The 12325-nt window shown below is 44.3% G+C and overlaps 1 protein-coding gene across 1 annotated transcript in view; it reads right to left on the bottom strand.

Annotated features, from left to right (window-relative positions):
* Window positions 1–8488, bottom strand: part of SLC27A2 (solute carrier family 27 member 2) — a 50596-nt gene extending 42108 nt beyond the window's left edge. The window contains exon 1 of the mRNA XM_040226491.1: window positions 7996–8488. Coding sequence (XP_040082425.1) covers window positions 7996–8473 — 478 coding nt within the window. The 5' untranslated portion in view covers window positions 8474–8488. The remainder of the gene's footprint in view (window positions 1–7995) is intronic.
* Between the last annotated feature and the right edge of the window lie 3837 nt (window positions 8489–12325).

The raw sequence follows: 12325 nt of genomic DNA, 5'->3' as shown, positions 1-12325 counted from the left end.
ATCTGCTTGTAATGTAGGAGACAAGAGTCGGACACAATTGAGTGACTAACACTTTCACTTTCACTTATAGAATCTCAGAGAAAGCAGTACACATTTGGATGATGGAAAATCAACTGATTGTAAAATCTGCACTCCTTAAAATCCATTTTATAGAAAAGAAAAAAATCAGGTTAGCATATGAAGTTTCCTCTCCCATTTACTTTTTTTTTTTTTTTAAAGAAGGTCAGAAGAGAAATTTCTGAGGACACAGGCCCATTCCTTGAAAGTAGCGAGAAAGCGTGGGTAGTGAGCTGAATCAGTCTTCATCACCAAAGTGGCAAAATGCTACTGGCTAAACCCACTGCTTTTAAATAGGAAAAGCATTCAATCTAGTAGTTTGTTTTGCTATTAGATTGCCTCATGGAGTGAGTAACTAACCAAGTTAGTTACATAAAGCACCCCAGAAATGTTTACCAATAAAGTAAGATTTGAAAAGAAGGCAGTAAAAAGAAATGGTTTTGATCAGAATTTCAGAATGATGTGAACTGGTTGGCAGATGAACAAATCAGGATTGAAGACTTTCCTTCAGTCAGAAAGGCAACTGAAACAAACTGGTTCTAACAGAGATCATGGAGACAGTCTGAAAATGTTTAAAAAATACAGTTTGTAACTGTGATTTCTCATTTCTATTATTGGCAGTTTGGAATTATAGTAATGAATAATCTAGCATATGGTCTGTACATCAACACAGTGTCATAGAACACCCTCCAGATAGAGGAGGCATGCATAACCTCCCCTAGGGCTTCCTTGGCGGCTCAGATGGTAAAGAATCTTTTTGTAATGCAGGAGACCTGGGTTTAATCCCTAGGTCAGGAAGATCCCCTGGAGAAGGGCATGGCAACCCACTCTGGAAAATCCCAGAGTGGGATTTCTTTGGAAAACCCCAAAGACAGAGGAGCCTGACAGGCTACAGCCTATGGGGCTACCGCCCATGAGTTCTCAAAGAGACACAACTGAATGCAGTTTTCGCATACCCTCACCTTCCCTCCACGATGCAAATCAGCCTGAGGTCAGAAAGACGTTTAATCAAGGCTCAGTCCCTCAGGAGTAAAGAAATTTTTAGCAGGGAGATACACTCTCATCTCATATTTATATAGTTACATAATTTCTTAACATTATTTTTCACTTCTCTCAGTTAAAGTTCTTGGTCAAAGTATCTTGCTTTCTAACTAGCCCTAGAATCAAAGGTAATTCCTTGTCAGAGATTACCAGAACATACCAGGCCCTATATAATCATTTGATATCCATAAGCAAACAAGTCACCTATCTACCACCTGTGTACTCCCAGTTTCTCAGAGGCTGTGGGAGGTCTTTTTCAAACACTGGCTGCTTACATTCAGTATGCAGTATAACTTGAACTCTATCCTTCTTCCTAATTCAATCACATTCACTGCAGATTTAGAATTTATTTTGTCTTTACCCCTTCACTCTGTTCTTATTGCTAAAGAAAATAAACTGATAAACATTCTCATACATGCCAGCAATGTGCTGGTTTGTTTTTGAATGGAGATGTACAATTGTCCTCCCTTGTAAGCTTTAGTTATGAGCAGGTCAAGAAGAAAAATTTTACAGAACGTCTTTAAGCGAGCTCTGTCTTCAGACCTTGGGCTACTCGGCTGGGATCCTAGCTCTTGAATACCTTCCTCATTTGTTGTATGGGTTTCTGTGCCGTTCCATCCTGGGCACAACTCTCCCCAGCAGCCCATTTTGTGCCCATCACCAGCTCCTTCTCTGGCAGTGAGTCCTAGAGAGAGAGTCTCTCCTGTAGCCCTCTGCCAGAAGAAAACTGGGAGGCAAAATGAGTCTGTGATATAAAAAAGAACAAAATGATGCCATTTGCAGCCACATAGATGGATCTAGAGAGCATCATACTGTAAGTAAGTCAGAGGAGAAATATTGTGACATCCCTCATATGTGGAATCTAAAAAGATGATACAAATGCACTTACTTATAGAGCAGAAACAGACTCACAGACTTAGAAAATGAACTTATGTTTGCCGGGTCGGAGGGGAAGGAGAGAAGGGATAGTTTGAGTTTGGGATGGGCACGAACACACTGCTGTATTTAAAATGTATAACCGACAAGGACTTACTAGCACAGGGAACTCCGCTCACTGTTATGTGGCAGCCTGGATGGGAGGGGGGTTTAGGGGAGAATGGATGCATGTGCATGTATGGCTGAATCCCTTTGCTGTTCACCTGAAACTCTCACAGCATTGCTTGCTGCTGCTGCTAAGTCGCGTCCGTCGTGTCCGACTCTGTGCGACCCCATAGACGGCAGCCCACTGGCTATCTCCCAATATAAAATAAAAAGTTTAAAAAAACCTATGGTGGATTCATGTCAATGTATGGCAAAACCAATATAATATTGTAAAGTAATTAGCCTCCAATTAAAATAAATAAATTTATATTAAAAAAATTTTTAAGTCTGTGGTAGGGAGAGGATGGGCCTGGGGCAGATTGGGTCTAAATGGATTTTCTCAGATCAGGATATATTTGACTGTTTTAATATCATTTTTTTTCATGCCCTCATGACCATCCCAATAGTTCTTAAACTTCAAAGAAGAAAGCTTGTTACAACTAACCAAAATAATGGAACTTTTTTTAAAAAATGGAACTTATTAATGCCGCCAACAAAGGTCTGTCTAGTCAAAGCTATGGTTTTTCCAATAGTCATGTATGGATATAAGAGCTAGACTATAGAGAAAGCTGAATGCTGAAGAATTGATGCTTTTGAACTGTGGTATTGGAGAAGACTCTTGAGAGTCCCTTGGACTACAAGGAAATCCAACCAGTCCATCCTAAAGATCAGTCCTGGGTGTTCACTGGAAGGACTGATGCTGAAGCTGAAACTCCAATACTTTGGCCACCTGATGCAAAGAACTGACTCATTGGAAAAGCCCCTGATGCTGGGCAAGACAGAAGGCAGGAGGAGAAGGGGACAACAGAGGATGAGACGGTTGGATGGCATCACTGACTCAATGGACATGAGTTTGAGTAAACTCCGGGAGTTGGTGATGGACAAGGAGGCCTGGCGCGCTGCAGTCCATCTGGTCGCAAAGAGTTGGAGACAACTGAGTGACTGAACTGAACTGATTAATGCCGCAAATATTTACTGAGTGACGACTATGTGCTAGGTATTACTAAGGCATTATTCAAAGATATCTGAGAGAACTGTAAGCTGTTGAGACAAAGTACATTGAAGCAACACAGCTAAGTTGCTCCTTGAGCAGCCCAGAAGAGGAATGGAGACAGGCTATATCTATGCCCTGATTCTTGACTGAAGTTTGCACTAGAAAATTATTTCCTTGCATGAGTGTGAGGCCACCACTGTTGGCCATTCCTTGGGTTTTCTGAGTCCTATTTTCTCTACAGTAGTTTCCTCAGTAAACAGTTTGAAAATGACTAACATTTAAGTCCAGCCTGCTGTAGTCCTTACATAGTAAAACTCTTTAATAAAGCAACTCATTGTGTTGGTGGTGGTTTAGTCACTAAATCATGTCCTACTCTTGCGACCCTGTGGTCTGAAGCCTGCCAGGCTCCTCGGTCCATGGGATTCTCCAGGCAAGAATACTGGAGTGAGTTGGAGACCTGAGGAAAAATGCCTCTGGGCTCCTCCTGCCTAGAATTCCTGCTCCCCAATCGCACTTGCCTAGCTCTGTTGTCACGGAGAAGGAAGTGGCAACCCACTCCAGTATTCTTGCCTGGAGAGTCCCTTGGGCAGAGGAGCCTGATGGGGCTGCTGTTCATGGGGTCACACAGAGTCAGTCATGACTGAAGCAACTTCGCAGCAGCAGCAGCTCTGTTATCAATGCCCCCAAGAAACATTCATCTTCTCTTCTTTTTCCTCTAGAGCATTCTGAAGCCATCCCAGTATACTTATCACATTCTCCTCGTCATTCCAATCACGTGACTTATTTCCTCAACTGGACTGTAAGATCCTTAAACTCATTTAGCTTTTTCTCTCTGCCTCCCACCAGGGCAACTAGCTTGTACCTTGTGGGAAATGTTTCTTGATATGATATCAAATTGTTATACCATCTGCTTTTCTGCATCTAACCTCAAAAGTTTATTTGACAAGAGTTCTCTTTGGTCCTGACACTAGTTTTAGAATGTTCTCCTCTTTTAGAACTTTCAGTGATGCAATACTTTTGAAAGCTATTGGAAACATTTTATCTTATCACATTGGAGGTCAAATTTTATTTTTTACAACCCTGAAAGACCAGGTCAAAGATAATTGGGAACATTTTATAACCTCTCTGAATCTCAATCTTGAAACACAAAGTTGCATGGGTGCTAAATTGCTTTAGTCATCTCCAACTCTGTGTGCCCCTATAGACTGCAGCCTGCCAGGCTCTTCTGTCCAAGGGATTCTTCAGACAAGAATACTGGAGTGGGTTGCTGTGTCCTTCTCCAAGGGATCTTTCCAACTCAGGAATCAAACCTAGGTCTCTTGTGTCTACCTGCATTGGCAGGTGGGCTCCTTACCACTAGTGCCACCCGGGGAAGCCCATTTTTGTTACTAAAGCCTTATACAAGAGGAGTATCAACCCTGGGGGTGCTATGCATCATTGGTTGAGCCATGCAAGGTAGACCTGGCCAGTGAGCTAATGAAGGAGTTATCCTTCCAGGAGAAGAGCTAGGTTAGCAACAATCTTAATGTTAGCATAAATGGAAACAAAGCAAATTCACTATTTGGGGGACTCTTTTTTAAAAAAAAAATATTCTATGTTGTATGAAATTAAACATGGCTTCCTGTCTTATCTGTTTTGGGAAACTGCTTGAAAAAAATACTGGCCCAACAAATTGGTTTCTATCAACTACAACACTGATGGAGGTTCCAATAGCTGAAGGTAATTTTACCATGTGATTACTTACATTAGAGCCTTCCATGGAGAAGGATCCTGAAATGCACCACACAGAGAAAATCCTGTTCTCCGGGAGATGGGTTTCTGATTGATGCAGGGAGGTGTTGTGAGTCTTTGGCTTTCTCTAAGTATAATAAGTTCTGATGAAAAAAATTGGGCACTGAAATGCCTGATAGGATTGAGCCCTGTTAAACTTTGTGAAGAGTCCCCCAAATTCATGACAAGGGGATCAATCTTCATCATAAACACCACTGTGCCAGTCCTTTGCATACACTCCAGAATTTGACACAGTTGAAACTCAAGAAACCCATGTGCTCTGAGGTTCAAATTTGAAGTAAAGAATCAAACCCTGTTGAATTGTCACCCCTCCAACATTTGTAAAACTTATCTTTATGTCCCATGTTTAGATGGCATAATAGAATATAAAAAAACATCCTAGAAGTGAGACAAAAACAACTGGGTTCTGTCTCCAGCTCTCTCTGACCCTGGGCAATTGATATCACTCCTCTGGGCCTTTGTTCATTCAACTATTAAACAAACAACTATTAAACAAAGTGGGAATTACCAGACTCAAAGCCTATTTCTTAGATGATCTGTTTCCAAATCATCTAGGAGTGGGATGGGGCTAGCTATAAAAATATACTTTCCTGCCTCCCCCACGGTCCTGCTGAATCAGTGTTTTGGGGGGGATGAGGCTCAGGAAATTATTTTTTAAAATGAGCTCCCCAGGTGATTCTTCCACTCATTAAAGTGACTCTTCTAAACTTTTTATTGCAGTATAACACGCTTGTTAAGAGTTATATAAACAACACACTTGTTATATAACACACTTGTTAATCTTAGGATATCTCTAAGATTCTTTCCAACTTTAAAGAATTTGAAGAATCAGTCCATTCAACACATTCACACATGGGCACATTTACTAATCAGCATGCAACTTTGGACTCTGTTACCCCCATGGCAGTAACTGTTTTGGATCAGAGTGCAATTCTACATGTGGTGTAATGGTCTCTCAGTGATTTGGAAAAACAGAATGGTTTTCAAATGTGTGGCCTCTCTCAAAGGTCAGTTTACTGTCAGAGTGCTGTAGGTCCCCTGGAAAGTCATTCAAATTTGATCTGAATGTTGGAATTTCATTATACTATCTATGTATGCTGACCAAAGCATAATACTCAGTGACAGAAGACTGTTGCCTGGGCATAAGGGGAGATATCTGGTTGTATTTCTGATTTGATTACAGAACCAAACTCCAGTATAGTCATTTAAATCGAAGCTTCTTTGTCAACAAAACTCCCAGGCCTTGACTCCCTCACTAGGGGACCTGGGATAATACGCAGGTAAAAAGTACTTAAATGACTCCTGAAGTGGTACCCAGATCACTGTGTTAATAACTTTCCTCTGAATCAACTGGTAAATAGGTTTAAGAGAGTCTTCCAGTTACTAAATAGTGAAGTTGTCTCTCTTCCCAGGCAACTAGAAATTGTTGGGAATTTTCTTCAAAAGGCTATCTCTTTCAAATAATGTGTGCGTGTGTGTGTGCGTGCGTGTGCACGCACGTGCTCAGGCACTCAGTTGTGTTCAACTCCTTGTGACCCCATAGACTGTAGCCCACCAGCCTCCTCTGTCCATGGGGTTCTCGAGACAAGAATACTGGAGTGGGTAACCATGTTCTTCTCCAAGGTATCTTCCCGACTGAGGAACTGAACCTGAGTCTCTTGCCTCTCCAGCATTGGCAGGCGGATTCTTTACCACTATGTCACATGGGAAGACCTCAGATTATGCCTTTAAAATTACCTCTTTGCTTTTCAGCTTTTATACAAAGCCTTCATTTCTTTTTGGATTATTTATTTTATGTCTGATGGAACAGGTGTGTAGTTTCCTGGCTTCCCAAAATGAATAGACATGTTGACTTACTGTAACTAGGCAAACTCCTTAGCGTACTTCAGAGTCCTCAACTATGAAATGAAGGCGGAGAAAAGATGGATGCTTAGTCTGTTCCAGCTCTAACACTTTTCATTTGTGAAGAGAAAGGTAGCATGGTGTAGGGAGAGTCATGAGCTCTGAAACAAGACAGACCTAGGCTGGAATTTTAAGCCTCAGTTTCTTCAGCTGTGTGACAGGGGGTAACGATATATTAATTCTCGGGGTAATAAAAGCATCCAGTATAGAGCTTGGCACAGAAAGAAAGACTTCCTGGCTCCTTATTTCTCCACATCTTTTAGCCCACACCTGTTTAGGCCTCCTCTTACTGAGAGAGTGAAAAGCAATCCCTGGTCCTTATTCAAGTGTAGGGACAAGCTTCCTGGGATAGGAAACCCAGTCAGTCCTTTGGGTAACAGATTCTTGGATTCTTCCTGACCTGGTCACCACTGGAGCATGAAGTTACCATTTTAAGTCTTGTTGAAAAGTTGCAGAAGGCAACTACAGAACCAAAGGTCACTGTTGCTATAAACGTAATGAGGGCTCACTAGGGCTTGCAGCAGGGGATCAAAGTCTTCTTGGGGATCAGGTGGATTCTCTCTTTCTGCAGTGAGAATCCAGGGAGGCTAACAGAATTTGAGAGCTGGAAGCAGCCTTGAAGACCATGAAAGAGGAGGAAGCCAAGATATGGAGAGGGAAAGTGAGTTTCCCAGGATTATACAGTCAATCAAGGAGCAGAGGGAACAGTCTCTCTGGATCCTCTGGACTTCACACTCTAGACCCTCTGCATTTTAATGCAGATATTGTCAGCACCAGGTAGGAACTTGAATTCTGGAGGCAGACAGGTCTAGTTAATCCCCTCCTCCCAATTCTGTGATCATAAAGCTTCACCTCTCTGGCCTGACTGGTCTCATCTACAAAGTCAACCCTATCTGTTTTAAGTATTACCAGCAACACTATATGTACAGTGATTCACATAGTATCTGGCTTGATCAGCTTCTACAACGGAAGGTTCTAATGACCACTAATTAGCGTTTGGAGGAAGAGTTGCCATCCCCTCTCTCTACATCTCTAGTTCCGATCTGAACCCTCGTCCCCCGCAACCCCTATGCCAGGCTGCCAAGAAGAGAAGGAGCTCAGTGCCAGGGTGAGGTGGTCCCCAGGCTCACCTGGTGAGACCAGTAGAACCTTCGCCCCAGAGCACTGAAAGCAGTGCAACAGGGACTTCCCGCGGATGTTGTAGTTGAGGCACGCCATGGCGCAGCCCAGCTTGATCAGTCCCAGCCACAGCCATATGTAAGCTGGTTCATTGCCCATGAAAATTGCCACGCAATCTCCCTGCCGCAGGCCGAGGTGGTCGCGCAGCGCCCGAGCCACTTGGTTGCTGCGTCGGTCCACCTGCGCGTAGGTGAGCGTCTCGTCGTGGAAGAGCACGAAAGGCTTGTGTGGAGTCTGCTGCACTTTCTCCAGAAAGGCGTAGAGGATGGTGCGCACCGGCCGGCGCTTTCCATTGCTGCGCGCCCGCTGGGCCACGCCGGCTACCCGCAGGAAGTAGCGCAAGTCCTGGAAGAAGTAAGGGCAGCAGAGGTTCACCAGCAGCGGGAGCATCAACAACCCCGCCAGAACCGCGTAGGCTACTGGCAACATGACGGCGGCGGAGCCCCCTATCCCCTCCAGGGCGGTGGGCGCACTTCGGGCGTGCAGGGCGGCGGCGGCACGGGCTTCCTCCGGGCTGCGGACGGTGCGGGGATGCACAGCGAGGAGGGGCGACAGGGGAGCTTTTGGGCCGCCCGCGCACCGCTGCGGGATCTCTGGTAGAAGGAGCTGGGGTGCTGGCTGTTGGGTGTGACAGGCCGGCTGAGCCTGCCCCGTCGTGAGGGTGCAGTAACCTGCGCGTATGCCCCGCCCCGGCGGTCCTCCGCTGCCTGGGAGGGCGGCTCCGCGGCTCGCGGAGGCCTCGGCCACCTCCCCGCCCGAGCGTGGCGGCCTGGGGGCAAAGCTGGGCTCCCCGACGGTGTGACCTTACAAAAATGGTGACAGTAAGACGCCTTAGAAGACGCTGAGAAGATTAGAGGGGATAATACAGGCGGAGCGCTAGTGCACCTTTTAGAGATGACTGATGGTTATTACCAGTAAGGTGCCTTATAAATACGAGAACAGTCCTATGATTTCCTAGTAGCGGGTAGCAGGTGCCACTGCCAAATCAGAATCCCATCTCTCCTTCCTGGTCTCCGGGGCTTTCCGCCTGGTCTCTTTGTTTCTCACATTTGCTTTCCGCCACGCCCCACCCCCTGCCCCCTGCAACCTCCGCCCCCCCGCCGGACCTCGCCCCACCCCCACCCCCGTCGGACCCCGCCAAACCCCGAGCTAATTGCCAGGCAGGCTCTAGTGATAAAGAATTCAAGGGTGAACGAAAGCGCCTTCAAGATTGCCGCCTCTAGCTCATCCCAGCCCGGGGGGCAGTGCGTGAGGCCCGGGCGCTCTAATCCGAGACGTCCTGCAGGCCCCAGCCAGCCCAGATTAGGCTGGAGGTGGCGCCACACTTTGCCACATGAAATCAAGCTTCGGGAAGTTTTGATGTGTTATGATACGTTGTTCTTTAAGTGCCCCCCATTGAAAATTTTCAAGCATTGTCAGTCCAATTCAGTTCGGTTCTCTAAGTGGTTCCGTGAGAAACAAGCACAACGCAGAGAAAAGGAAGCAAACGTTGGCATTTTTCAGAAGCCATCTGTTTGAGTGTCATCCTTTCTTTTCACTTCCTCAAGTGCTGCTTCTGTACTGAGTGAACCCTGGCTCCTTGCTATAGAAGAGGGTCAGAATTTAAGTAAAGCAGCATTTTCCTCTCTTCCTCGCCTGCTGTTCATTCATTTTATTCTATGTGACAACCGGGAGTAATGAATGCTCACCCCTCTCTGCTAGGGGCTTCCTTATATGATATTTTTGGAGCCTCACGGTCAACTAAAGGTGGAATTTTCAAGCTCATTTATAGACAGGAAAGGGACACTTAGGTGAATTAAGACAGCTGGTAAGTGATGCTTCAGATTTGGGAATTGATATATCTTTTTGATCCTGGGCCCATTGCTTTATTAAGAGCAATGTGTTATGCTGTTCTCTTATTCTCTGGGTTTCTTCTTTCTTTAGCAGTTTTCTCCCCCCACCTCCTATCACAAACTCCCCTTCCCTCATTTCTTTTTTAATCCTCCTTTTTAAATCCCTGAACCTGCTGCAACAACCCTGTCTCTTTTCCATGGCTAAACCAGCTACTGTCTAATGACTGGTTGCATCATTTCCCTTGGGGGTAAGAGGGGGAAGGATCTTGTGGACTTGGTTATCCCTGAGGGGAAGGTTGTAGTGTTAAAGTAGAAGCCAGGACAGAAACCATTCAGGTGTGCACCTCTTCTTTTCATGTTAAAGCTAGATCCAGCCCTCCTTTTCCAGCCCAGTGCCACCTGGTCCCTTCATGACCAGTCACTTCAGCATAGCTTCCTCGACCTTGTCTTGTCCTTAAATAGTCACTCCTTCTTCAGAGTGCTTGATTGCCCCAAATGCCCACTTTCTCCTCTCTTACTCTGAGGATCACTTTAGCCTTGTGCATCCATAGTTTTTCAGTGGCAAATGAAAGAGAACAAGATCCAAACTGCTTAAGCAGACATGGGAATTTAAAACTCAGGGTCCAGGGCAGGGCTTCAGGTAAGCCTTCCTCTATGGCTTAAAAGTACTGAGATCTGGACCAAGTTTCCCTTTCTCCATTTCTCTGCTCCATCAACTCCTTTCTCTGATAAGCTCTTCCCTCATAGTGCAAAGATGGCTGCCAACCCCTTAGAGTGACCTGTTTCCCGTGCCGACTTCAAACAGAAATGTAAGAAACTTTTCCTTAAAAGTCCTCATTAGAAAGACAGAAAGAAAAGAAGGAAAGAGAAAGAAGAAAGAAAGCTCTTCGTGGGATATGTGTCTGTCTTTGTGGGATGGAGGAAGAGAAGTGCTGATTGATTTAAGCCAGTCAGGGCTCATTCATGGAGCTGAGGGTAAAGTCAATTCCATGTACACCATACTATGGAAGAATCAGAGTCTTGTTAAAAAGGAAGTGGGGAGAATAAATAAATCTGGAGAGATATTTAATGTTATATGTATCTTGGAACTCTTTTTACCAATGATTCTAGCTTCTAACTTGGGCTCCGCTTAGTGCTCTCCCACCAGCCTGATGGTCTTCATGGAAATGCTGCTATCATCAATCATCTCTCCAATGCTCAGTTATCTTCAGTGGCTGCCTCATTGCCTCTCACCCACTTCCACTCATGGTGTCTATAGACAATATGGTGTCATATTTGTACAGCATACCAGAACACATCTAGGCTAGAGGTGGCTAGATGCCCTGAGTCCTGCCTGGGTCCTATGTGGAGGGAGAAGATTGGTAGCTTAGCACATTGGTTGCACATTCTAGAAACATCTGCGGTGGCAGCTCTGGTTTATAACATGAAGTTTACACTTTATTTTCTGGCTCTTCTGATTCTGACTTGAACTTTCACTGCACTCAGTTAACAAATCTGTGTTGAGTTTCTATTATGAGCCGGATATGACTAGACACGAAGTATTTGAAAATGGATCAAAACTTAATTGCACTGTGTTTTGACAAATCTGGTCTATACCTTTCAAAAAAAATTCCCTGCATATTCCTCTCTGTATGACTGTTCTTGCCTATTTCCACCCCCCAACTCTCTGTCTCTCTAAATCCCAACTCTTTAAGGTAGTGGGTCACAGATTTCTGGTTTTCTCAGTCCAATAGCATTTCAAAATAAAGTACCAACTTAAAAAGTTTTCAAGAAAACTCAGCTCCCCCAGTCAACTATAGTCTGTTTTTACTACTATTTCATGAAAAAAGGACATTTTTCAGCATTAAAAAGGCAAATATAACTGAACTGTATACTCAAAAATGTTTAAGATGGTTAATTTTATGTGTATTTTACCACAAAAATATACACAAAAATGAAAAATATACACCAGAAGAAAAGTATAGACCTTTTCAAGGAAGGATGAAGACTACATTATACCAATATATACAAAAGATAGAACTTAAAATATCTTTTAATGCAGAATAAATACAACTTTTATTGTTTTTTTTGGTCTATAGATATTGTTTCTATGTAAGTTTGAACATTTAAAAATACAAATTCAACAGTGATACATGAATTACAACCAAATCTCTTGGATATTAAGTCAGGATTGTTTCATCACTGAGGTCTCAGTCATGGCACGTCCTCACCCCACACCCTCAATGAAGCCACCTAATTCCCTCCTCTCTAATGCCCCCATGTCCACTGAGCCTGTTACCTTCATCGAGAGTCTGGTTCCTTCCTGACCAGTCACTTCAATGCAGCCTCTTAGACTCCTCTTTTTCTTAAACTTTCTTCACAAGGCACTCTGCTGTGTTTAGTCACTCAGTTGTGTCTGACTCTTTGTGACCCCATAGACTGTAGCCCACCGGGCTTCTCTGTCCACTGG

The sequence above is a fragment of the Oryx dammah genome, unplaced genomic scaffold, assembly GCF_014754425.2.
Source record: "Oryx dammah isolate SB20612 unplaced genomic scaffold, SCBI_Odam_1.1 HiC_scaffold_26, whole genome shotgun sequence".
In the NCBI taxonomy this organism is placed as follows: Eukaryota; Metazoa; Chordata; class Mammalia; order Artiodactyla; family Bovidae; genus Oryx; species Oryx dammah.
The sequence above is the reverse complement of the archived record's forward strand: the minus strand, read 5'-3'. Positions and strand labels throughout refer to the sequence as shown.